Source organism: Mustela nigripes, chromosome 4, assembly GCF_022355385.1.
Source record: "Mustela nigripes isolate SB6536 chromosome 4, MUSNIG.SB6536, whole genome shotgun sequence".
Taxonomy (NCBI): domain Eukaryota; kingdom Metazoa; phylum Chordata; class Mammalia; order Carnivora; family Mustelidae; genus Mustela; species Mustela nigripes.
This window is the reverse complement of record NC_081560.1, coordinates 186,132,749-186,157,962: the sequence shown is the minus strand read 5'-3', so window position 1 is coordinate 186,157,962 and position 25,214 is coordinate 186,132,749. Positions and strand designations below refer to the sequence as shown.

At 50.3% G+C, this 25,214-nt stretch overlaps 1 protein-coding gene and 1 pseudogene across 3 annotated transcripts in view; both read left to right on the top strand.

Moving 5' to 3' along the window:
- The window catches only part of ADAM12 (ADAM metallopeptidase domain 12), a 335,028-nt gene that overhangs the window by 221,351 nt on the left and 88,463 nt on the right, over nucleotides 1–25,214 (top strand). For all 3 annotated transcript variants that reach the window (XM_059398802.1, XM_059398803.1, XM_059398804.1), the window contains exons 5-6: nucleotides 4,263–4,339; nucleotides 22,571–22,757. In XM_059398802.1, the coding sequence (XP_059254785.1) occupies nucleotides 4,263–4,339; nucleotides 22,571–22,757 (264 nt within the window). The remainder of the gene's footprint in view (nucleotides 1–4,262; nucleotides 4,340–22,570; nucleotides 22,758–25,214) is intronic.
- On the top strand, nucleotides 9,198–10,244 carry LOC132015484 (multiple C2 and transmembrane domain-containing protein 2-like; annotated as a pseudogene).

Genomic DNA, 25,214 nt, shown 5'->3' with positions numbered 1-25,214 from the left:
GGGAGAAGGGGGTGGGATTATGGACATTGGGGAGGGTATGTGCTTTGGTGAGTGCTGTGAAGTGTGTAAACCTGGTGATTCACAGACCTGTACCCCTGGGGATAAAAATATATGTTTATAAAAAATAAAAAATTTAAAAAAAAAGAAATAAATTGAGACTGAGAATAAATGAATTTGAAATTTCAGAGGTCAGTAATTAAGATTTTTGTCACTATTTGGTTTTTCACTGTCAAACCAATACCCAGCTGCCAATGCAATATTTCATATTTCTCTAAAATGAGGCAAAATCTGTGATGCATGATGAGTACCAGACAAAACCCATGATTCTGAGCTCTCTGGTCAGCCTAAACTCTTCTGCTTTCTGGGTCTGTTCCATTCTGATGTGCCTGCTGGGCACCCAGGACTGAAATCCCCCCCCCTGGGATCCCTCTGGTGCCCTGGGCCATTATGACCCAGTTATGTAGCCTCCTCGTAATTAGACACCTGTTATCACAACTCCCTTAAGTACCCCGGCCCCCTTATCTGGGGTGGGGGGACAAGGAGCCTTTCAAAGTAATTTCACATGGAAGCTAAAAAGGCACATGGCAGCAAGGTCTGGACACCTGACATGGCAGACTGGGCTTGTGTCCCCTGCCACTGTCCCGATACATCCCTTCCTGAGCCACATGCTTACTGGAGAGGTCAGCTTCCCGTGCCCTGCTCCTGCCATGGACTCCTCCAGCCAAGCAGAACTAACCCTCGTCCCTGAACTACCAGCCCCTCTCCTGTTGCCTCCCATCTCTGCACATGCTTCCCCTCTGTGAGCGTCCCCTCTCTTGCCTTCGCCCCTGGACAACAAGCCACCCTACTCCCTGACATTGCCTGGGGGCCAAAAAAGAGCCACAAATTTCTCTTGTTTGCAGTCAGTATAATCAACAACATAAACCATCCAAGATAGGCTACTAAGTTTGGACAAACTATAAACTAATCCGATAAGATGGTCTGCTATGAGATAACTTAAAAAAAAAAAAGTTTTCCTTTACATTAAAAATAACCATGTATAAAATGCTATCTGTGGTACCAGCAGACCTACCCAATACCTAGGAATAAGCCTAATGGAAAATTTTTTAATGGCAACATGAAAAAAATCCAAGGCTAGGCTGAAGGACATAAAAATAACATTATTAATGGAAACATACCATGTACATGAATAGGAAAATGGATCTTGATGGATTATAACAATGGATTTTTACTTTTTTAAAGATTTCATTTATTTTATTTGAAAGAGAGAGAGAGAGCATGAGCAGGAGGGAGGGGCAGAGGGAGAAGCAAACCCCACACCAAGCAGAGAGCCCAATGTGGGACTCGATCCCAGGACCCCAGGATCATCATCTGAACTGAAGGCAGACGCCTAACCGACTGAGCCACCCAGGTGCCCCTATTACAGTGGAATAGTAACCACATTCTTAATATAATTTCAGTGGATTATTACAAAGCTTAAAATTTGATTCCAAAATTCACCTGGAAGAGAAAATAGGTAACATTATCCTAGAAACATTTGAAGAAAAGAACAGAACCAAAGAACACCTGCCATCCACAGGGTTGCCAAGATAGCCCTTGAACAAATAGCTCTGGGTCATGCTCCTCAGCACATGCCCAAGAATGAAACTGGAATCCCGCTTCAAGCCGCAGACAAAAACTCGTTCCATGTAGACCGAAGATCTGAGTATAAGAGTTAAACTTGTGGAACTCCTGAAGGAAAGCATAGGTGGAAATCTTCAGCGCCTTGAGATCCTGGTTTCTTAGGTATAGCACCGCCGAAAACACAAGCAACCAAAGGAAGAAGTGGACCTCATCAAAGTGATCAACGTGTGTGCAGAAGAGATGCTTAAAAGAATGAAAGGACACCCACAACGTGGGGGAGAATATTTGCAAACCCTATACTATAGCACGTACCCAGGAGAACCAAAACTGCAGGGAGCTGCATACGGTTGTTCACGGCGGCACTATTCACAATTGCTAGAAAGTGGAGACAACCCAAGTTCCCCTCGACTGATGAATGGAGAAACAAAATTGGGCATTTCCAGGCCGTGTATTATTATTCTGCAATAGAAAGGAATGCAACCTGAATGAGCCTTGTAAGCATTATGCCGAAGGCAGCCAGACACGAAGGGCCACGTTTTGTATGAATCCGCTGCCACGAAACGAATGAACAGGCAAATCCCTAGAGACAGGAAGTAGCCGAGCCGTTGCCAGGGGCTGAGGCAGGACGGGTGGGTCTGGGGAAGTGAAGGCTTCCGGGGACGAGGCTTCTCTTTGGAGTGGTGAAAATGTTTTACAATTAGACAGTGGTGACGGCTGTACAACATTCTGAACCTGCCAAGTGTATGCTTTTAAAAGGTGAATCCTGTGGTGTGTGAATTTAATCTTAGTGAAAACAGAGAACCTGTTCTGTCTGCCCTCCAAATGTGGGATGGAACAGGAGGAACTAAACAGTGCGGCGCTCTGGGCACGGAGATGGACAAAACGGAGGCTGGTCTCACGTGGGACAGCTCCTGGAGGAGAACAGCAGAGCCGCGGGCACCCTGTAGGCGACACGTAGCACCCCCCATCACCAGGAAAGCGAAAATGGTGGCAGAGGACAGCCAGGTCTCAGTTTGTGGGGGACAGATTCTAACCTCGCCCCCTCAAAAAGTAAGTTCCAGGTCGATTAAAGAGCTAAGTGTAAGACTATGGAAATGGAAGAAAATAAAGGACGTCCACGTAACCTTGAGGAAAGCCACCCTGAGCAGTGCGTGACATTCGTAAAGAGAAAGATGGAAAATTTGACTTTATAAGAATGGGAAACTGTACAACCAAAGATACCATAAGTAGATTTTAAAAAATCACTTTACCCATAGTACGTACACCCTGAATTTTTGAAGAACTTCTAGAATTGCTAAGAAAAGTCAAAACAACCAGTGTCCAGAACTCTCCTCTTCCTCCTTGAGTTGCCTTTCAGGTGGCCCCAGAAGTCTGTCCTCCACTGAGGGACAGATGAGCTTGACCCCTTTACTGGGGGTTGTTGGATGCCACTGGCCATTCAATCCCATCCAGTCCTCTTTCTTTCTTTCTTTCTTTTTTTTTTTTTTAAGATTATTTATTTGTCAGAGAGAGAGAGAGCACACAAGCCGGCGGAGCGGCAGGCAGGGGGATAACCTGGCTCTCCACTGAGCAAGGAGCCTGACGTGGGACTCGATCCCAGGACTCTGAGATCATGATCTGGGCCGAAGGCAAACACTTAGCCGACTGAGCCAGCCAGGTGTCCCAAGCCAGTCCTCCTTCTTAGCAAAGTCAGAGCGGTCTTGGGATCGCATTTTTGTTGAGCAGAACGGCTGGGCACCAAGCTCTGCCCCGGGAAAAGTGAATTCACCAGCACCGCGTGAATAAAGGGGCCGTGTGCTGTCGGGGACACCGCAGGGATGGGCTGAAGCCCATTGCCACTGGCCCTGTTCCTTCCACGCCGCCTCTGCTGCCGGACCACGCGGCTGGCATGCAGAGGCCATGAATGCGGCGAGCGGAACCCGCTTAGCATTTCTTGCCTGTCAGCCGCTTCGTGGGGGCTACCCTGTGACTCTGTTATGTGGATTCTGGACAGATCTCTGTCTCGGGGTGGGAAGTCTGTGCAGTGGTTTCTTGTTGCACGTGACCACCTTATTCAAGAAATGGAATTCTGCAGGCATCATGCGGGGACTTCTGTCGTAGACCGAGAAGACCTTCCTATTTTTCTTTTCCTGCTAAGAGAGATCGTGAGCTCCCGACTGGGCAATTCAGGATGGTCCCCTCAGCTGCCGTCTCTGCTGTTCTGTTTCCAGAAGCCATTGATTTAGGACTCATTCTCTTCCATTTCACAATGTGATTAAATACGCCGCGCGGGTCGTCATCTTGTTAGAAAAGACAGCTCGCGGGAGGGTAAGGTGGTGACGTCCCGGGGTCTGTTCTGCCGCTGGGTTTGGGGAAACCCTCAGCATCAGAGCTTTTTTGAAGGGTGTCAGAGAGACAAGAGTGGGACCGGGACGCTTCTTAACACCGCATTGATCATCTCTAAGTAAATCAGACCTTCCTGCCGGAGGTCCTGGCCGGGTCAAGCCAGACTTGGCATTAAATATTAAGACCGCCGGTTCAATATTTTATGCCAAGAGGGAATCCCGTAGGTGAAAGCAGGAGAAGCGGATCGGATGCGGTTGGCTTATTGTGAGCAGGCAAGAAGCTACGTGACTGAACCGGCTTTCTCCTCTTTATAGGGTCACTGCTACTACCACGGACACGTGCAAGGACACTCTGGTTCCACCGCCAGCTTCAGCACTTGCTCTGGCCTCAGGTAAGCGACCCTGACGGGGCCGGCTCCGGTCCCCAGCATGACTGCCACCTCCTTCTTCCCCCCATTCCCTCTCAAGGATCAACAGTAAATGGTGGGGCCTGAGCCTCCCCCCCGGTGAGCCAGAGAAGCCCCTCCAGACACCTCGAAGGAGCACAGCGTGCCCGGGATCTTAGCTTCTCTGCCCCAGCAGCCCTTTCTAGAAGGTTCTTAGGCCTGGTGGGTTGAGAGCCACGGATGGGGCTGAGCTTCTACATCCGAGGATTTTGTGACGATCTTTCGCTTATGTGGCTCTTGGGCTTAATAATCCTGGTGTTAAAAGGTAGGAGCTCGGGTCCTAGCGTTCAGGCTGTCGCTCGGGAGACACGCAGAGGCCTCCCCTGCCGGGAGGCGAAGCAAACACCCAGCCGAGCCGAGCGAGGAGAGTGGAATCCGGGCGTGGGTCGCAGGGGCTTTCGCTACGCGGCTGCGCACGTGTCAGGAAACTGCTCCCTTCCGGGGCTGGACGAGCCAACCCGCGCGGCTCGCCCTGCCAGGTCTCACTCGTTGGCCACCAGCTGGCTCTCCTGTGCCCCCACGAGCCGCCTCAGCCTTTTTGCTGGATCCATTCGCCGGGTTTGTGAACCAGCCGCCTGCATCCCCCAGGCTCTGTGAGGCCCCAGGCTCGGTGAGGAGAGGGACGAGGGCCTGGGAGGCGCGCCGGCTTGAGTGAGCCCGGGCCGCCCTCTGGGACCCGGGGACGCCGCGTCTCTGAGAGTCCCACGCGGGACACTGTACACTCACGACACACGGCACCGCACACAGACACAGCGTGCCACACACGCTACCACACACACAGACATCACCCACGCTACAGCCTGCACAGCACAAACACGCACCACACACACAATATACTCCATGTGACGTACCACACACAGCACACAATGTACCACGCACCACACACACACTACAACATACACAGCACAAACACCACATACACAACAAACCACAAGTGACGTACCACATGCAACGTACAGAATATACCAGACGTGACACACACACAATGTACCATACGTGACATCTCACACACACACACACACACACATCTCACACACATACAGCATCCATAGCCCAAATACCGCACACACACAATACACCAGAAGTGACATACCACACGCAGACACACACACACACACACACACACACACGTCAGTCAAGTCCTGCGAGTGTGAGGGGAGTGTGAACGGCTGTGGACGAAGCCGGGCGCTCACCGAGCGCTGACGGGACACGGACTCCCAGATTCACGCTGACACGCGGCGGCCGTGGAACCCGCGTCAGTTAATAAGGAATCCCGGGGGCCGCACCTCCTGGGCCGCCCGGGCTCTGCGGGTCACCCCCCAGGGGACCGCGGCCCGGAGCGCGGCTGCGGGAAGCCCCCGCCAGGGCAGGCGGCGGGCGGGCGCCGGCTGCGGGAGCCCCTCCCCGTGTGGGGCCGGCGCCCCCCAGACCAGGCTCTTCCGTCAGCCCCTCCTCGGCCGCTTCTCGCTCTCGTTCCCCTTCTGTGGGCTCCTCTGTCTGCACTTGCGTGTCCCGGGCGCAGCGCAGGGCCGTCCCTCAGCCGCGCGCCGCAGAGCCCGCTCCTCCCGCCGCACCGACGACTCCGTCCGATCCGGTCCCCGCCCCCGGGGACGGGCCCCCTTCCCAGCTGCCGCGGCCCCGGTCGCCCGCACAATGTCCAGGCGTCAGGAGAGGAGGGGGACATCCCGCCTCGCTCGGCAATCTGCTTTTGTCTCGGGCGTTGTCTTGACATCCTTCCTCCGTGGCTCACGTGCGACTGGCTCGCTCCTCCGACGACGCGCCTGAGTTCGCCGCGTCCTGTCTCGTCCCCCCTCCATGGTGCCCCTTTAGGCGGTTTCCAGCCTCGCTCATTTACAGACTGCGCTGGCCGCGCGGGTCCTCAGGAGGTCTCAGGGGGTCCGTGGCTCGGTGCACAGGGCCCGGGGAGACGGGGGAGAAGAGCAGGTGCTGTGTGGACGCCCCAACCTTTCACCAGCAACAGTTCTGCCACCTCCTCCTTCCAAGTGCTGTCCCAGCGCCCGCGCTGGCCGCGGAGCTGAGAGTCTCTCTCCTCACATCCTCCCCAATCCCAGACATCTGGCTAATTGTCAGTGTTTACAGCTGGAATCCAGCAAAATGTACAAAAAGCTAACCTTTCCCTGCTCACGCTCCTTCCACTCCTCTCAGGTGGAACATGGCAGCAGCGTGGGGGTCCCTCCAGCCTGCCTCCTCGTCCTGGGCACCAGGCCTGGGCAAGGCCCCGTGCATGTGCGTTTCTCTATTTTTATAAAAATAGAGTCACGTCATACTCTTCACTCTACCCTGATTCTTCTGTCTCTGCAAGTCAAGAGACAGAGACTTAAATCTCTCTGTGGTTCCCTCCCTTGAGGGTGTACGTGTTTCTGCACACTGTTGCTCTCATGAAACATTTCGATATCCCATTTATAGGACACTATTTAACTTTGAAACATCTGCTAATCCGGTATGTGAGCAGAGTGATCTTGCTGCTGATGGATTTGCTGCTCTCCTGTTGCTAAGGGTTCCTCCGGCAAACATTCCTTGAGCGATTCCTCAGTGCGACACTGAAGGAGGCGGGGCGAGCTGTGCAGACGTCTGCAGGAAGCACGTTCCTGGCAGAGGGAACAGCATGTGCTAAGCCCCTGACACAGGAAAATGCCCGGGGTTGGCAGAGCAGCAAGGTGACCAGTGTGGCTGGGGCAGAGCAGGCAGAGGAGGCAGAGGAAGCTGAGGTCAAGGAGAAGGAGAAGGGCCTTGGCCTCTCCCTTGTCTATGACAGGGTCACAGGAACTTTGCGCTGAGGGATGTCTCACTTGACATTGACAAGGTCACTCTGCCTGCTGGGCTGAAACTGGACAGTAGGGGGAGCAGGCAGAGGCGCAGAGCTCAACGAGACACCTTCCCAAGAATCCTGCCGGGTTACCGGAGCCTGGGTAGAGGGGGCACTTGCAGACAAGCAAGAATCCAGAAACTTCTTCAAGGGTTTAGAGATTTTGGTACCCCTGACATCTACATAAGCTTCTGACCATTGCCTTCTCCACCACAAGTGCTCTGTGTCTAAAACTCACTCCCCCAGGGTAGTGTGGGGCACAAATACACGAAGGGGCCAAGCTCCTGCCGCTGAGTGAGAGGTTACTGAGGAAGCCGTGGGAAAGCCCTTCAAGAGGCAGGGCCTCCCAGGCATGTGCGGGCCCAGCAGGCGTGCTGGGTGCTCGGTGGAGGAGGAGGGGGAGGAGGACATTGTTTGCAAGTGACGGTACACACAGAGAGGACATCAGCTCTCCGTGGACTGAGGTGCACGAGGGAGGGACTTGGAAAGAGTCTTTTGTCTTTTCAAAAGGCTGTCGGCTTACATCCTCAGAGACCAAGTGGAAGTATGAGGACCCCTCTTTCGAGTTCAGCAGAGTTCCTCTAAAATACCTCTGGTTGGCCCTGACTGGGTCATTGGTCCCTCCCTGAAACAATCGCAGTGGCCAGTGGTGGGTGTGATGCTCTGGTTTAAGTCCCTGGGTCAGGCTGGGGTGAACCCCACCCAACCCCAGGGATGGGAAGTGGGGAGAGTGAGTGCTCCAAGGAAAACCAGGGGTCTTTTTGCCAGAGAAAGGGCAAATGAGGGCCAAGACCGTAAGCAACAAACAGGCCTCTTCCAACAATGGCTTCTACACATCTGTGAAGAAGTTTTAGACCATCGAAACTGAGAACAGGCATTAAGGGAGGCATCGGGATTGGTTTGGTAAGTTTCAGGTGATTTTCATAGGCATTTCAAGCTCTTCGTAGATAAAGAGAAAGGGGTCTCTCCAAGGTATTCCATTTACAAACCAGTGACTTTAGTTAATTAGTTTTAAAAAATGAAGAGGAAGGGGGCACCTGGGTGGTTTTGGCTCAGGTCATAATCCCAGGGTGGTGGGATCAAGCCCCGCGTCAGGCTCTGAGCCCAGCTGCCGTCTGCTTCAGATTCTCTCTCCCTCTTCCTCTGCCCCTCCAAGTTGTGCTCTCCCTTTCTCTCATACGAATAAATAAATCTTTAAAAAAATAGAAAATGAAGAACAATTGGATAGCGTATTCCCGGAGTAATATTCGAATAGGATAAACCTGCCTTCTGTGCTTGGCCATGTCCCTCGGTCATAACACCCACCCTTCCACCAGGGCTGTCCACAAAAGGCGCAGGTACCTGTCCTCCCACACGGAGAGGCCAGCCTCTCTGTCCGGTTTGAAGAGCATCTGCTTCTCAGCCTCTACCTCTCATCTCCAGCACCTGGACAACGTTCCGTCCAGGGTACATCACACAGACCATAATCGGGCAAAGGAAAGCTGTGAAGTTACTCGTAGCTGGGGTTTCAGGAAAAGTCAGAAGAGCACGTGCTGCATGTCGTCTGGTGTCCACCATCAAGATGGGTGGGGACGATGATGGGAGATCCCAAGGAGGGTGGCGCTCCTGAGAATTCGGACGTACCAGCTCTTTGTGCTGTTGTGACAAAAGCAGCAAACTGTGCATCCATGGAGAAATTCTGGAGTTAAGGAGTCAACCTCGTGACCTTGCAAGCAGAGAATCAGAACAGAGAAAAAGCTCTGCTGAACCAACTACCCACCGGAAGAAGAATCGATTGAGCCTGGAGATAAAGGGGAGAGTCAGCCCTCATGGCACCAGCCTAGCAGATTTAGGCATTAAAAATTCTGTTCAGCCGCCGGCGGAGCCCCCGACCACTGCGCGACCGCGCTTGGGGGGGGGGCGGTCGCTCCAAGGTGACGCGCGGCCGCCTCCGCCCCCTGGAGGCGGGGCTGGCGGGCGGGGGTCTAGGAAGTCGGACGGCGCGAGACGTGCCCCCGCCCCCGGCGCGTCCCGGGCGTTTCTGCGCATGCGAGCGGCGGTGGCGGTTCCCGGCAGGAGCTGCTACGGTTGTTTCCCACACAGAGGATCTCTCTCATGGAGTGACTCCCTGGGTCTTCGTGCAGCCATGGAGGATAAACCGTCTGTCTGGGGCTCTCTGAAACAGCGGACCAGGCCTTTGTTAATCAACCTGAGCAAGAGGAGGGTGAAAACCGGAACAAGCCCCTAGACCTACGGGCCAGGCGTTCCCTGGACCGCCGCCTCAGCCTCTCTGTCTGACCTCTTGGAGGCTGAGGCCTTGGCCCCAGAGGGCAGGCCTTAACTCTGGGCCCCAGTCGTCGTACACCTCGGTGCCCAGCAGCCTGTCAACGGCGGGGATCTTGCCCAAGAGCAGCAGTAGCTCCTTGAAACAGTCTGAGGAGGAATTGGACTGGAGCCAGGAAGAAGCCGGCTACCTCCGTGTGGTGGAAACGGACCCCGAGGAGCCTATGCCTCTCCCGCCGAGGACAGGAGGCCTTCCAGCAATGGCATCCTGGATCTGCTGCAGAAGACGCCGGCTGGAGACGAGGCCCTGGAAGAGCCAGAGAAGCTGTGCGAAGTGGCGATCTGAATGCTTCTCTGACATCCCAACAATGTGAAGAACAATCTATGTTTGGGGAAGCCAGTGATGGCTTGAGTAACCTGCCCAGTCCTTTTGCCTACCTCTTCACCATCCACCTGAAGGAAGGCCGGAACCTGGTCATCCGGGACCGCTGTGGGCAAAGTGAGAGGGCAACTATGTCCTCGAAGCTAGCTGGCCTCCCCATCCCCCAATGCAACTGCCGTGCGCTGGTTGTCAGGCAACTGTTTACCTTAGAGGTAGAGCGTCCCCAAGGTTCTGAGCCTTCAGTTGAGACCCAGAGAACACTGGCCTTTGGAGGCAGAGCTAGGGAGCTCTCCACAGCCGTGGATGGCCTCCTGCCTGCCATAGATCCATTTCCACTTGGTCCTAGACCACCTGTGCGGTCCTCCGCTGGTGATTTCTGAAAGCTGGAGACACGTTTCAGGTCTCTGTGGATTTCCCTGGGAGATCCTGGTATAAACTGTGATACTGGTTTTACCAGTGAAGAAACAACACATTTTAGAGAAGTGTGAAGGTGTCAGGCAAAAGGTGTTTCGCCCACGCTGAAGTCTGTGGAAAAGGCAGTGAGAATATGGAACCGCTGACACAAGCTGATGATGCCCGAGGTCTGCCCGGGGCGGAGGCCAGTCTTCCCAACTTAAAATCCTCGTGCTTATCAGCAATAAATACAGACCACTGTAGGCTGTCTCTTCAGAATACTGTTGACTTTCTGAAAAAGTTACTGAAGGGCCAGCCTCCTCAATCGTCTCAAGAGACTGGTGACAGACCCATCTTCAAAGCCTCAGAAGAGAAGGGAGAAGACTTTTGGGAGAAAACCCTGGGTGATCTGAATGAAAACCCTCCTGATCTCCAGAGTCCAGAACGGCTCGCCCAAGAAACTGCGAGATGGAAGCAGAGACTCCAAGAAATGCAGCAGGAAAAAGAAAGGCTTGAACAGTCAAACGCAGGATTCCAACAGGCCCTGAACGAGAAAGTCAGCCAGTTAGTACCGGTGGGTGAAAACTTGCTGAAGACCTTCCCCGGGCCCACTTACCTTGGAGATCATTTGGGTCATGTCAACTGTGAGGTCGAGGAAAAGAGGGAAACAGAAAATGACGATGGCCCCATCCACGGGTCAGAGGGTGATCTGAAGGGTGTCACTGATGATGCTGATTCCAACGTGTCCCTTCAAAGTGCTGAAGCGAAAAAGCAGGAACTAGCCAGACAATTGCAGGAAGGAAAGCAAATGAATGAGGAGCTTATGGGACAAATAACAGATCTTCAAGCCAAGGAGGCCTCTTTGCAGCGTGAAAATTCACAGCTTGAAGAGGAGATTCAGCAGCTGAAACAGAAGCTTCGAACTCTGCCTATATTATATCAAGAATGCATCAGCCCCATTGAGAGAAAATGGTCTGAGGCAGAAGAGCAGTGCGCAGACATTAAGTGGAATCTTTCCTGCACACGTAGAAACATCAAGGCCATGTCTCAGACTCGAGACTTCTACAAGGAGATCGCTGAAGACACCAGGAGACAATTGGAGGAAAATGCCATACACTATCAAAAGGGGATCCTCTTCCATGCAAAGAGAGCTCAGGAAAGCTGGATGGCAGCTGTGCTGACCCAGAGAAGCCTCAAGGAGCTAAAGAAAGAAAGTGATTACAACAGGCAAATGTTGGCCAAAGCAGAGTCCAACTTCCAGCTTTTCCCAAGTGGCCCTTTTACTCCTGCTCCTCCACCAGCTGCCCACAGAGGCCCAGTAGTGTCAGAGAACCCCTGGATCATCAGCACCTCCAGGAAGGAGAAGAGCCAGGACTTGAGGGCCCAGGCAGCTGGGCCACACCACCAGAGACCCCTGCGGATTTGACTGAGCTCACCGCAGGCCGGTCCTGAACTCCCACAACCACAGCATAACATCTGCATGTGTTTTCTGTCTTTAAAGTTATTTTGACTTATCTCTTTTTAGTTTAGGTATTATTTAGATAGTTAGATAGTTATTTAATTGATAGTACAATTGCTTTTATTCAAGTAGATTTAGCATTATAGTTTTCAGATAGTATTTTTCCATTAAAGTGTCATTTCCTATAATTCTTACAGATGTATTATTTTCACCAGACCCTCTAGAACTAGAAAATATTAAGTTAAAGATTTAAGTTAAAGATCTCCAGTTACTTTAACAATTATCAAAATTTGGCATGGATACAAACATTTAAAATAATCAACTTTTTTTTAAGAACGTTTTTCTATGGCATGAACATTTTTGTGTGCTGTTTTCATACACATAAGCTTGTATTAGACATCTGCACAAGTAAATTAATATGTATCTGAATAAATTTTGATTTGAAAAACTGGGGAAAAGAAAACCCTAAAACAACAATTTCCTATTCCAACTTCATAAAATTTTGATTATCTTAGCAGAGTTTAAAGTTACAATTTTTTCTCCCTTTGTTAACTTTTTAAAACTCTTTTCCTTTTGTTTAAGATATTGTTTGCTAAATGTTTAGACAGTTCTCAATTTTATGTAGCGAAAATAAAAGTTTTTCAGAGATGGCAAGCAAAAAGACCTCCCCCATGCGGTTTACAAGGCACTTTTAGTCAGTTTGGCGGTAACAGAGAGTAATAGAACCGTAAAGAAAGATGCCAATTTTTAAAACAATTTTAAAGAGAGAAAGAAATGATGTTCACACAGTTTGTATAATATGCAAAATATACCTAGTTCGTATATACACAAAAGGAGAATTGCCCAATATATCAGATAGATGCTCTGTTCCTGGGAGCTGTGGAAGCAGAAAGCAAGGCAAAAAGCAGAGGGAGACTCCCAGATGCTAACAACAGGGGGAGCTGTTCCCACTCTTGGGCCTGCCTGGAGGGAGGAGGGGGAAATTGGTGCCATCAGGGCCCAGGGCAGGCAGATTTAGTTCCAGGCCACCACAATAATGCAAATGTCACCATAAAGCACATAATTCATTAATTAATATTTTTTATGGAAATCATTTTTTTCACGTTTCCCAGTGCATATAAAAGGTGTTTATCCCACGACACTGCAGTCTTGTGAGTGTGCAATAGCATTATCTCTAAACAAATAAAAATTAAGCCTTGTTTAAAAAAAAAAAAAATTCTGTTCAGTATGGTGTGATCCAAAAGCATACTCAGATCTAGGAATGTGTGGGGGAAACCCAAATGTCCTAGGGGACACATTCATTAGAGCCCATCAGATTACAGCTTTGCAGAGAAAGTGCCGGGAAGGAACGTCCTGCACAGCTTCAGAAAGACTGGTTCACACGTGGGCAGCTAGGAAAAACTCGGTCCTGGAAGAGACAAGAGAGGAAGGAAGCAAGCAAGTCTGCCTTCTTCATTTGAAGCTTGAGGTGGAGAAGATAAGGAGAAAGAAAAGCATAAAGATCCCAGCAGGATTAAAGAGGGAACAGCTCTTTACTAGAGGGGGTGATGGAGTGCAACGTGGAAAAAATGAGTGCAGCCGTGGAGTCTGTTCTTACTTTGAGAGGACTCCAGGTCAAAGGCAAAGTTCAGGTGTAAGTTAATTTTCTGCTATTTCACACGTCTCTCCAGAATGCTCAGTCCTCATTAGCCTATGTGTCCCCAAAACGGGCTCAGTCCTCGTCACATGGTTCCAGTGCAAAGACGCATGGTTCTCCTTTGACATTCTGGACTCTCATTTGCTCTCCCTGCTTCGTGCCTCACGTCCCCTACCCGTAAGCCCTTAACCCACACCATCCCCGTGGGCATCACAGACTCCCCCACACAGCACTGCACAGGGACCCAGCTGGGGACAGAAGTCTGCTCCCTCCCTAGAGGTGCCACCCTGCTGTGTTCGTGTTCTGTCATAGGACAGACGTCTGGTTCCACTTCTGGGATTAGCCACGTGTTCTCCCATCCCCGGCAGGCTCAGTGGTTAAAAGGAGGTGGAATTTCTGAAGGAACCTCTGGTGGTTTAACAGACTGAAGCCAACGTTCCCTCCATAGTTGAGACACTGGTATCTCGAGTTGTAAACTAGGACGGGTTGTAATACTGATTTCACTCTTAAATGGGGTTGAAGCTGCTTGAGCACAAAGCGTGCACGCACTCGCACTCACACCTCATGCCTGCACTTCCGTCCTCACGTGCAGGCACACTTACACTGTCGTTCACCATCGTCCCGTGGCTGGCACACTCGCACTTGTGGACTTACACACACATACTAACACTCTCTCAGATGCATGTACACACATGTGCACACACACGTGTCCCCTGGGGTAGTGGTGACACACGGTGGGGGCCAGACCTTCTTCCTCATCATCCTTACGGTTTCTGCTTCCCTGAGGGTGGGGCGGTGTTACTACCACCATGGTGAGAGCTCCTGACGGAGGCTCCGCCATCGGCAGCCTGGTCCCCACACCATGCGACGCTGTTCCAAGGCACAGCTTCTGTCTCAAGAAAGAGGCATCTCCCGCATTTATGCGCCTCTGCGTGTTCTCCTGTGATGCTCACCAGAGCCACGGGAAGGCACAGCTCTACCTTGAGGAAGCCCCCCCACCCCAATTCCACTGTTTTCTAGCTGTTTCCAGAGCATTCCTCATGCATCTCCTCGTCTTTGTCCCTGCTGTCCTTCTGCCTGGGACATGCTTCTCTCTCTGCCTTCCATTTGGCTTTAAAAGCTTCAACAAATCAAATGATGTGTCCTGCATGAAGGCCCGTCCCTGCCTCCCAAAGATTCTCCCCATGCAGATCAACCCTGCCTCGTCTGCACCGTCACAGGCAGCCCTTTCCTGCCACGGAGCAGGTGATTTATAAACATCTCTTCACACCCCTGCGTTAAGGCTCCTCGCTCTGTTCGTATACCTTGTTGTAAGGACCTTCACGATGGGGAACATTTCTGATACATTGCTTGTAGTGCCTGGAGCTCTCAGCACTCGCCTTCGATGTGAGAGACAGCACAAAATGTTTTCAGAAATTCAGTTGCATATAAATATTCAGATGTAAGTCTCTTTGTTACCCCAGTGAGGACATATATTATTATGTTCCTTTAAACTGTATAATAAACAAAGTTTGCTGCACCAAATTTTATATGATGAAATCAAATATCGCACAGAATGTAGGAATGAATACACTTGTCCCATACTACTGAAAAATAGTCAATTTATTTTTCAAAAGAATTAACCAGCGTTATGGTCCATGGAGTCAGAAATAACCATTATAATGAAAATAATCATTTGCAATTTAAGGGAAAGGCAACCATTGTAAAAGAAAAAAAAAAGTTCTGCTTTTATACTGTATTATTATTTTATTATTTACAATTTAACAGACAAGTTGAATTGACCCATTTGAAAAACTCACCCAGAAATCTCCGCTGATAAAGTAAGAGGAGGAAGGAACCTAGGAGGAAGAGCAGACAGAGGGGGCAAGGCAGGCTGGAAACTGAGCCACGGGCTTCCCGCAGGCCCCCACGTCCAGCGCCATGGCTCACCGCCTTCCTGGCCCCTCACGCCTTCACTCCAGGTCCCTCACCTGGATGGGTGTGGTTTTTTATCAGATCTCACAGCTCAACCTAAATGGCCTGCCGCCAAGTGGCCTAACGGGCCAGAAAGTCAGGCGCACAGAGCTGACCTTGCATTCCCTTTCCTGTCTGCCAGACCGTGAGTTCCAGGCAGGCGGGGCACTGGGCTCAGCCTAAAACCTGGAAAGTTATAGGTGCTCAGGCAACCTCAGTGGAGAAAACATGCTCTCCCCAAGTCATTAAGTGGTCAGTGACAATCTTTGCCAGTCTGAATTTTTTTTAAGTAATTCATTTATTTGAGAGAGAGAGAGAGAGAGAGAGAGAATGGGGAAGGAGCCGAGGGACAGAGACAAGTAGACTCAGTGCTGAGGGCAGAGCCAGATGTGGGGCTCGATCCCACAATCTTGAGATCATGACCCGAGCCGAAGTCAAGAGTCAGAAGCTTCACCGACGGGCACCCAGGCATTCCTTGGCCAGTCCAAATTTTTAAAACATCTCTAAGGTCATATTAAGGAAGAAATGGGCTAGAGAGGAGGTAAAGTCAATTCGGCCTTGAGCTCTGCACTGAGACCCTCTGCTCCCTCAGCTTCTAGGCTAGGACCTGGCCTCCGCTACCTGCCCTCAGCCCTCTGGCCACACCTGCCACCTCTGGCCCTGCTTCTTGTCCTGGCCTCCTCCGAAGGAGGAGGAGACGTGCGTTCGTGGTCCTGTGGGAACATTGGTGGAAACCAGTGCTGGGATCACAACTGATCTGTCTGCTGGTCTGCCCTGGTGTCCATCCTGAAGGTCGCCCAAGGTCAAGTGTCAGCGCTCCCTGCCCCACTCTGCCTCAAATGCCAAAGCGTCCAAATCTGAACTCCTCAGTCCCCAGATGGGCTCTCCTCCTACCGCTTTTCCACGGAAGGTCCAGCCCATCTCTCGATCCAAAGCTTGGCCCGTGGTGACCTTTGATGACCCCGCTGGTGCTCCCGCAGACCCCGCAGACTTCCGCGTTGCCCCCCCCCCCAACCCTTGCTCCGAGACTGTTCAGCTGCCTCCCACCCGTGCTTCCTGCCTCCTCCCTTCCTTTCACAGCCATCTTGCACATTCCAGAAGGTCGTGTTTCAGAAACACTGCCTGCTCATAACAGAAGTCCTGCCCTCACCCCCGCACGCGGAGCCACAGGGCTTCCTGCAGCCTGCGATCAGAGCCTCTTGCTCCCTCACACCCGTGTGCCACCGTTCCCACTCACACGTGTGTGCAACCGCTCGCGGGCCGGCTTCTCGCGTCCCGATCCCCCGCCGGTCATGCCAGTCCTGGTGCCGGGCCGGGAAAACCACTGCGAATGAGGAAGATCCTCCCTGGGTGTGGAAAGCAGCCAGAAGCCATGTGGGCACCGTGTCGCGAGAGCTGCGACGTGGGCGTGCGCAGAACCGGAGACCCGCGGAAGGGACCGGGATGCCGGGCCGTCCTGAAGGTCGGCTGGGCGGAAGCTTGCATCGGCCTGGAACGTCGATCCCGCCAGGGGGCTGCGGCAGGAACGGTGCGAGGCCGTTGGGTGGGAGCCCGGAGGAACAGAACATGGCCCTAGCCTGGAAGCAGCTGCATCCCACAGGCCAGAGGGCCGGGCACCCCCGGTTCCACGGAAGGAGCCTGCGGATCCGTAGAGACCCCCCCCCCCCCCGGGTCGGGGAGGGGAAAGGCCGAGGAAGGAGCGGACAGCAAGGGCAGAGCATGGGCGGCGGGAGTTGGAAGTGTGAGCAAGAGGCACCTTAAGTCCGCATGGAGGGTGTGGAGCCTGCAGTGAGGCCGCAGGGCAGCCAAGGCCAAAGCCAAGGTGAAGGGTGGAGACAGAGGAGGAAGCCCAAATGCTGTGCCCACCTTCCTTCCACGGCCCCCACCGGCCATTCGCCCACACCCTCGTGTGCGTGGGGTGTTTGCGCACTCTGCACTTTCTCCTGGCTCCTGCTCCTTCAAGGCCGCTCACCTGGACCTTCGTGCTCCCCACCCTCCAGGTCCCCATCCTCCAAAACTCCCCGCAGGGCCCCCCATTTTGCATGGGTGGTGGGTGATGCTCCTTCAGTCAGCACCGAGCTGACCGTCCAGCCCGTGGGCAGACTTTGCATTCAGAACTCAGCCGTGCCCTCCTCAGAGGGAGTCCTTGGTGCGGAGGAGAGAGGGCCCACCCTAGCGTGGCCGTGGAGGAGGGAATGGCTCGGGGGCCAGGTCCACAGCTGGGCGGTCCTGGCTGTGCTGCTGACCAGCTGGGTGACTGTGTGAGAGTCCTAGAGCCACCAGAAGAAGTCACCACATGCTTGGGGGCCAAGAGCCACAGAAATGTATAGTCCCCTTTCTCGAGGCCGGGAGTCTGAGGTCAAGGAGTCCTCAGCATTGGACTGAGGCTTCTCCCCATGCCTGACTCCTGACTCCGAGTGGCTACTGGCCACCGCCGGCCTGCCCTGGCTGGTCACCCCGTCACAGGTTTCTGCTGTCACCTTCACGTGGCCTCCCCACTATGTCTCTGTCTTCTCCTTTTTCTCGAAGGGGGCACATGTTATTGAATTTAGGGCCCACTGTCAGCCCAGGAGAAGCTCATCTTGAGATCTTAACAAGACCCCATCTGCAAAGACTATTTCCAAGGGTCCCATTCACAGGGTCAAGGGCTGGGAGTCAAACATATTCTTTTGGGCAACACGATTTCACCCATCACAGTGACCTCGGGCTCTTAGCCTTGGTATCCTCTTAGTAAAAGGGGCTTATGATACCTGCTCTGAAAGGATTGCTGTAATTATTAGAGAAAACAGAGGATTCAGAAGCCGGGCTCATGGGGCAGGAGAGCCCATGGAGTGACAGATAGCGGGGACATGGTTTTTGAAGAGGTGATGAAAATGTTCTAGAGTCAGTGGTGATGTTGGCACATCTCATCGAATGTATTAAAAGTCACTGAATTGCCTGCTTTAACAGTGAACTTAATGGTATTTGAATCATCTCTCGATCAACTGTTCTTTTTAAAAAGGAGCCTGGCTCAGCGGGCGGTGCCTCCATAAATCCAAGCTGCTGTTATTATTATTATTAGTATTGATGTGCCAGTCCCAACTACTATTAGAATCTTTTATAATAGTCTAACATTTTACCTCTCTTGTCATATGCCTCCCAGACCCTGGTATGAATTACATTTGAAATGAGAACCGTGGTGAGATGTCTTTGTGGTTCTACCAGAGCCCGCCCAGGGCTTCCCACGTAGTAGGGGACAATGCAAATTTGTCTTGATCGTCCATGAGTCGTACCCATGGAAATTACTTGCTGGCAGTGAGCCCTCCAGTGCCTGCGTGTTCACTACTAACCGCCGCCATCGCTGTAGCCAGCGTAAGTGCGGTGGGAGATTATGTTTACCCCTGGGCTCCCCCAGGAAAGAGCTGAAATTAGATTTCATGCCAACCGCATTTCCAACTGATGATTGGCAGCCTGGTATTGAGACCAAAAGTCTTTTTTTTTTTTTTTTTTTTTTGTAAGAAAATTCAATTAGCAATTGAACATGGAGCTAGTCCGGGTAATTCATATATTCTAATCGTTACCTTATTACAGGTAGTCAAAATCCATGCCTCTCTCCAGCTTGCCTTGGGGTAGCAAGAAAAATTGTAATAAGGACAGCCACATTAAGCCATGTTATTGCCTGATGCACTGTTGCTTTGGAGATTAAAAACTGAATTTTGAGAAAAACAAAAACTTATCTCGAGGAAATACAGGCCTCCTGAGTTTTCACTTTGAAAGCTCACAAAGTCAACTTAAAATTTTAATAGATTCCCCTCAGTTTCTATTGAAGGAAAAATGATAGGATTTTACAATGTAAAGGAAGGCTACCTGTTTCCTCTGACTTTTTTCTCCCCCGTTGTGCTCCTCCTTGTACAGACCCCTCTCAGAAGAGCGCTAGGGGGAGACCGGAGCGCTGGATGGCTGAAAGGTGCAGGGCTGGGGCACACAGGTCCCAGCTCTGCCTCCAGCCTCCCACCAGCCTTGGACAGTGGGGACAATCCCCAGAGCTGCAACCGTGTGCAGATCCACTGGGTGATTAGTGCAAGGGGCACAGCCCGGGCAGAGCACCATCGGAGTGGCCCTCGTCACCCCCAACCCCCGTTTTCTCTTCTTCCACCATGAACTACACCCAGTCCACTGCCCGCCATGCTGGCCGGTCCCGTACCCTCCAGCATCCTCCCAATCCTCCCAACTTCTCCTAATGTCCCCCTAGAGAAGGTACCTGGGGTCTTCATTTTTCTGCCCCACTCTGGCAAGGGGAAAGAACCCCAACTTCAAAGTCTGCTGGGTTTAAATTCCATACTCTGAGATACTTCCAAATCTAAGTTTACAGCTAAATATCTTTGACATTCCACTTAAATTACACTCGCTTATCTAGCTTGGGGCCAGCAAGGGCTGTGAGAACATCAAAATTTTACATCTCAGCAACCCTGAATCCTTGAATTTTGTGTCCACTGTTGTTTCCAGCAATCTCTAGGGCTAAATGATTAATTATACCCACGACAGTCCAAAGCAATTATTTAATTAAGTTGTCCTACAGGCTGCCAATTGTTCTGAGCGAAGGGAGAGCCTTCACCCCAGTTTCTCAACATCTGGCCTTTGGATGACTTGAAAGATAAAAGGAGATATGAGAACATTTTTATGACTAAGTAACAATTTCTAAAAATTTTCCATTAAGTAGAAAAACTTTTTCAGTAATTTGTTTCTCATGATTACAACTTAGTGACATGTTTTACTGTGAGCGTCCAGCCTACTTAACGCTAACGCAAAAGAGAAAACGTTGCGGTATCAAATGAAATGTTGGTATCATCTTTGTTTTAGGACAGGAAGGTCGATTTTTTAGCAAATCCATATATTCCTTTCAAGGGTGTCTGTCTTCCACATTCCCTTGGCCTATCATTTTTAAGTACTCTTTCTTAATTGAGGCTATTTAAAATGAACTTTAATAAACAAAAATCCCCTGTTACCCATTCCAAACTGAGAAATCTAAGTCTTATTTCACAAAGAACTTTTTAAGAAGAGATACAAGCCACCCCAACAGAGTTGATGGCCAAAGTCATGTCCATGTGATCTGCTAGAGACACACAAAGACATGAGTTGGGGCACAGGCATCCCGGGCAAGATCTTTCTCTTTGCCTTTGTCTATAACTTCATTACATAGGACTGATAGAGCAAACCAGCTGAATAACAATGAACTGAGTAGAGAGGATTTGCTCACCATTTGTATTCCAAATACACACTTGACTCCTTACTCTTCCTTCCATACTATTTGAGTATTGAAATCCCATCATTCTATTAAAATTTAAGAGCAACTAAATAAAATGGGCCTTCAAGAAACATAGGACGGTGCTTGCTTCCACAGCACACAGGCTAAACTTGGAACGATAGGCATAACATGAGTGAATGACTGTAATAAACAATAATGAATGACAAGGGAACATTTCACAAGGTCCCTGTTTTGGAAAAAGGCTGAAATTTTCTGAAGAAAACTGATGGAGAAACCAACTTTTTCAGCTATGTCTTAAGGACAAAGGCAGGCTCAAGTCCTTGGGTTGATGCAATATAAATTATTTATTAGAGCTGCTGCCCTAAACCTGGAGCCCCTGAACCTCATCCATAGTTCCCAGTCTTCAGACATTATCTGCAAAATATTGCAATATACACACATGTGTATTTTTCAAGGGAGAGTGTAAAAGGGTTCATGTCTCAAAAAAGGTTAAGGTTTACTATGTTAGACATGTCGGCTTACAGTGCAATAAGTCTCACTCGAAAATGTGAGGCATTTCTCTAGTGGAGAGACGGTGGTTGCCTAAAGAATGGAAGTTCCCTAGAAGCTTCCGTTATTATGTGGGAAGTCTTAAAACTGCCAGTTTACTATTACTCAAATTGCCATTTCTCCAAAGAAAATCCATCTTTCAATATCAAAAAGAGCCTTTTAAGTTAAAATACTTTACTGTCTCACTCTGGAAAAGAGAGAGACAAAAACCATCAAGTAGGCCAATGTTCCCCATCACTTGAAGGAGGCTGACACCTCTGGGTTAGCTCTGCTCGTTTCTGGGAAGCAGACACTGCCTAGGTCAGACAAGCACTGTGGTCCATGGCCTGATACCACTGTCTGTCTCTACAAGGTGGAATGTTCAGCACATTTGTCTATTTTTTTAAAAGAACTTAAACTTTTATACCCAAATCTAAAAGTTACTTCAAAGGTTTTTTATTCTCATTCCCAGAAGTGGATTTATCATACTACTGCTCTGTTTCACGTCAGGGAGTCATGAATGGCTCGTCTGTGGGCAGACGTGTTATCAAAACACAAGATCTTCCTGAAATTGTCACGAGTTTGGTATTTGGAATAACATGTTAACAGCAGCCTCATCCATGGATGTGCCCTTTTTAATGACAAAGAGGACTTAAACTCCCATTTAAACACTGATTTATGGCCTCCACAGGCTAAAAGTTTTAACTGGATGACAGAGCAGCCCTGAGAAATAGGTATTACAGTCCCATTTTCCAGGTAAGGAAACCAAGCTTCAAAGAGGTCAAGGTCACGGACCTAGAGCTTACCCCCAGACTGCCAGACTCTGAAGGCTGCCTCGCCAACCTCGGGGCTGGGACATCTCCCAGTAGTCGTGGTTCCTATGTGGAGTGATCCAACTTTAACACAGAGCAGAGGGCAGAGCTCAGCCTTCCAGAAGCAGTTCTAATGCTTCGTGCGCCTACACAGCTTCCTTTATTCACGGCTCCCATAAATAAGTGTAGGTTTATACTCAACCTCCTATCAGAATCCTTTCAAATATTTAGGAAGCGTAGTTGATCGGGCTGAATAATTCACATGCAAGGATTTTCCTTTAAAGAAAAAGATTTCCCTTCCCATCTGCTAACTCAGATAGAGTTACTTTCTAAGCAGATGAAACATCTCTCAACTCTTTTCCCCAGAAATATATCTTTGAGAAGAAAAAAATTATAAATCAAAATTTAAAAAAAAAAACACATAGAGGCTAAACACAGTCAACTCTTTACAGTAAAATACTTGAAACAAAACATTTCCCAGACTTGTTTTCAAAACATTTGCAAGATGAATCCATGCAAACATGTGGCTCAGAAATGTCCTTCCCAATTAAAAACCTGAGAATATAAATAAATTGGCTTTTCTCCTTGTATTTCTTCTCTCATTAAGAACAGAGCCTTGGCCATAAACAAGAAACTACGCTTAAAATTATATTTTTTTTTTCTTATTTCTTCTTCAACAGGGGACTTATTACATTTGAAAATAGCACCTATATCTTGGAACCAATGGAAAGTGAAACAAACAAATACAAGCTCTTCCCGGTGGAGAAGCTGAAGGGCACGTGGGGGTCCTGCGGGTCACATCACAGCACGTCTGCGCTCCCTGCAGGGAACTGGCTCCCACCACCCTCCCGGACGTGGCCAAGAAGGGTAGGGGGGAATCAGGGTCATGCTTCCGGGGAGTGGGGGCTCTAGCTAGGGGGCTCCAGGGCGAAGACAGCTGGAGAAGTTTCGTTGTCTGCATGTTGTGTGGGGGGATCTGGAGTGGGCGATATCTTGTGCGCACAGCATCCATCACTGTTACCGAAACCTCCATCACTGTTTTTGCAAATGGCTGCCTCAGACTCCTCAGACTGTGCTGCGTAAAGTCTGGCTCAGAGGCCGACAAAATTACCACTCACTGTGGTCAGTGAGAAGCTACTGTGGAATAGATCCAGGGTCGCACCACTGCACCCACAATGATAAACAAGACAAGAATGCAGCTCCCCTTCCTCAGCAGGAGAAAGACAATGTGGAGCCTTCTATATTAGCAAGTCCGTTGTACAGCTGGGGTCTTTGTTATGATTTGCATAACATCCCCAGTCTTTGCCTGCGTGCCCCTGCAGAGGTGAATGGAATCTTGGCCACACGGTGTGGCTAAGGAGGGTTGCTTACTGTCCCTGCTGCCCGTGCCTGTCCTTCCTTCCTTCCTGAGACTGTCCAAACACTCCCGTGTTTTCTGGCCACCTGCTCCTGGCTCTGCTCATCAAACTTCTCTCCTTCTGCCGCAGAAGGGGGAAGAGTCGTTGCCTGGTGAAGCCCAGGCCACAGATCTTCCTGCCTGCTAAGCAGACAGAAACACAGGGGCTCTGGTACTCTCTGGTACATTATCAGGAAACCTCCACCCCAAATGGCTGCCTGACCTTTCTATGTCCAGTATTACTTGGGTGCCACAGGCCACAGCAGAACACTCTTGTTTTTGTTTTTGTTTTTTTTTAAGATTTTACTTATTTGAGAAAAAGTGAGTGAAAGAGCTTAGAGCACACGCATGAGTGGGGAGGAAGGGCAAGGGATGAGGGAGAGGCAGGCTCCCCACTGAGCAGGGAGCCTATGTGAGGCTCCGATCCCGGGATCTGGGACTATGACCTGAGCAGAAGGCTGAGCCCACTGAGCCACCCAGGCGCCCCAGCCGTAGAACACTCTAAAAAAGGAGTGAGGGTAGCCACATTTGGCTGGGGGCCCTGACTTGGAATGAGTGCAACCAGATAGGAAATTCTGAACAATTTCCTGATTTTCGTCTCTGGCTTTCCTGTTCCTCTGTTGACAAGGCATCAGGATTTCATAGATACGATGTCAACTGTGCTAACACTGGGTGGTCTAGAGACATGTTCTTCAAGGTTCCACTTAAAAGACAGCACATTTCCTCTTTCCTGACTTAACACTCAGTACGGCGTACAGATTATTCCTCTTTGTTCATTCCTCATCATTTTTATTCCGCGTTCAAACAGGAAACATGATCCTAAATGTTTTCTTCTCATTTGTAAAACTTCCCTCGCACCTGTGAATTGTGTTTCCCTAACCTTCAATTCCGTTTCATTGTTTCTCCCTGTCCCGGCGATCTGCCTGTGTGACCCTGCTGTCCTCTATTTTCTACTTTGCTCACAAGGTTTCCGACGGCGGGTGCGCGCTGCCCCCCGTGCCCTTCACACGGCGGGGGAGAGACGCGTCTGGGACGGTGACCCACCTTGACACAGATACTCAGGAGTGGAGACCCAGGGATCAGAGCTTGAACCCCCCGCACACACACACACGTGAACAGAGCTCGAGAGAGTTTCGTCCTGCCTTTCTCCCCCCTCCCACCCATTTTAGAGCGACAGATTGAAGACTTGGAATCACAGAGACCCGCCTCCACGGTCCCAGGTCAGGTTTATTTTACTCTTCCAACACTCTCGCCTTCATCCCAGACCTGAGAGAAGAGGTGATTACGCTGTAGGTTTTCCAGTCACAAACAAGGAGGACATTCGCATTTTGTTTTCAAGGCGCTTGTCTTGGATCACCTTGTTGAATGTACGGGGCCCACGTTGTGAGATTTATAACTTGACAGTTTAAGTGACACCCGAATACGTTTGCCGTTTCATGCAGAAGTACAAGGCTCCGTGTCTGCTTGCCAGCCGTATTTTAGTTCCTTAACGAAGCCTCTGGCTGTCTGGGACGGTGGCTGGCACCGTAATTTCCAGTCCCGACTCAGAGAAGAGAGCGCAAAGCCTGAATAACAATGTTGTTTTGTTAATAACGCACATTGGGGTGCAAATGAACCTTTAAATTGAAAAGGCAAGGCAACAGCTCTGTCCTCAACGTTTTTCTCTAAAACTCCTTGTGATTGTTTCAGTGGAAGAGAAAAATATGACACAAAGTACATCTACACAACGAAAACGATATGAAACGTGATTCTTAAATAAGGGGACTCCTTGGGGATTGGAATGGGAGACCACATGCTTTGGGACAGCGACTCCAGTGAGCGTAAGGAGGCCACGCACCTGCCTCACTCCCACCCCCTGATTTTACACTCAAAAAAAAAAAAAAAAAAATCAATGTAACTGCTGCGGCTGCTGCGGGCTCCTCCTGTTC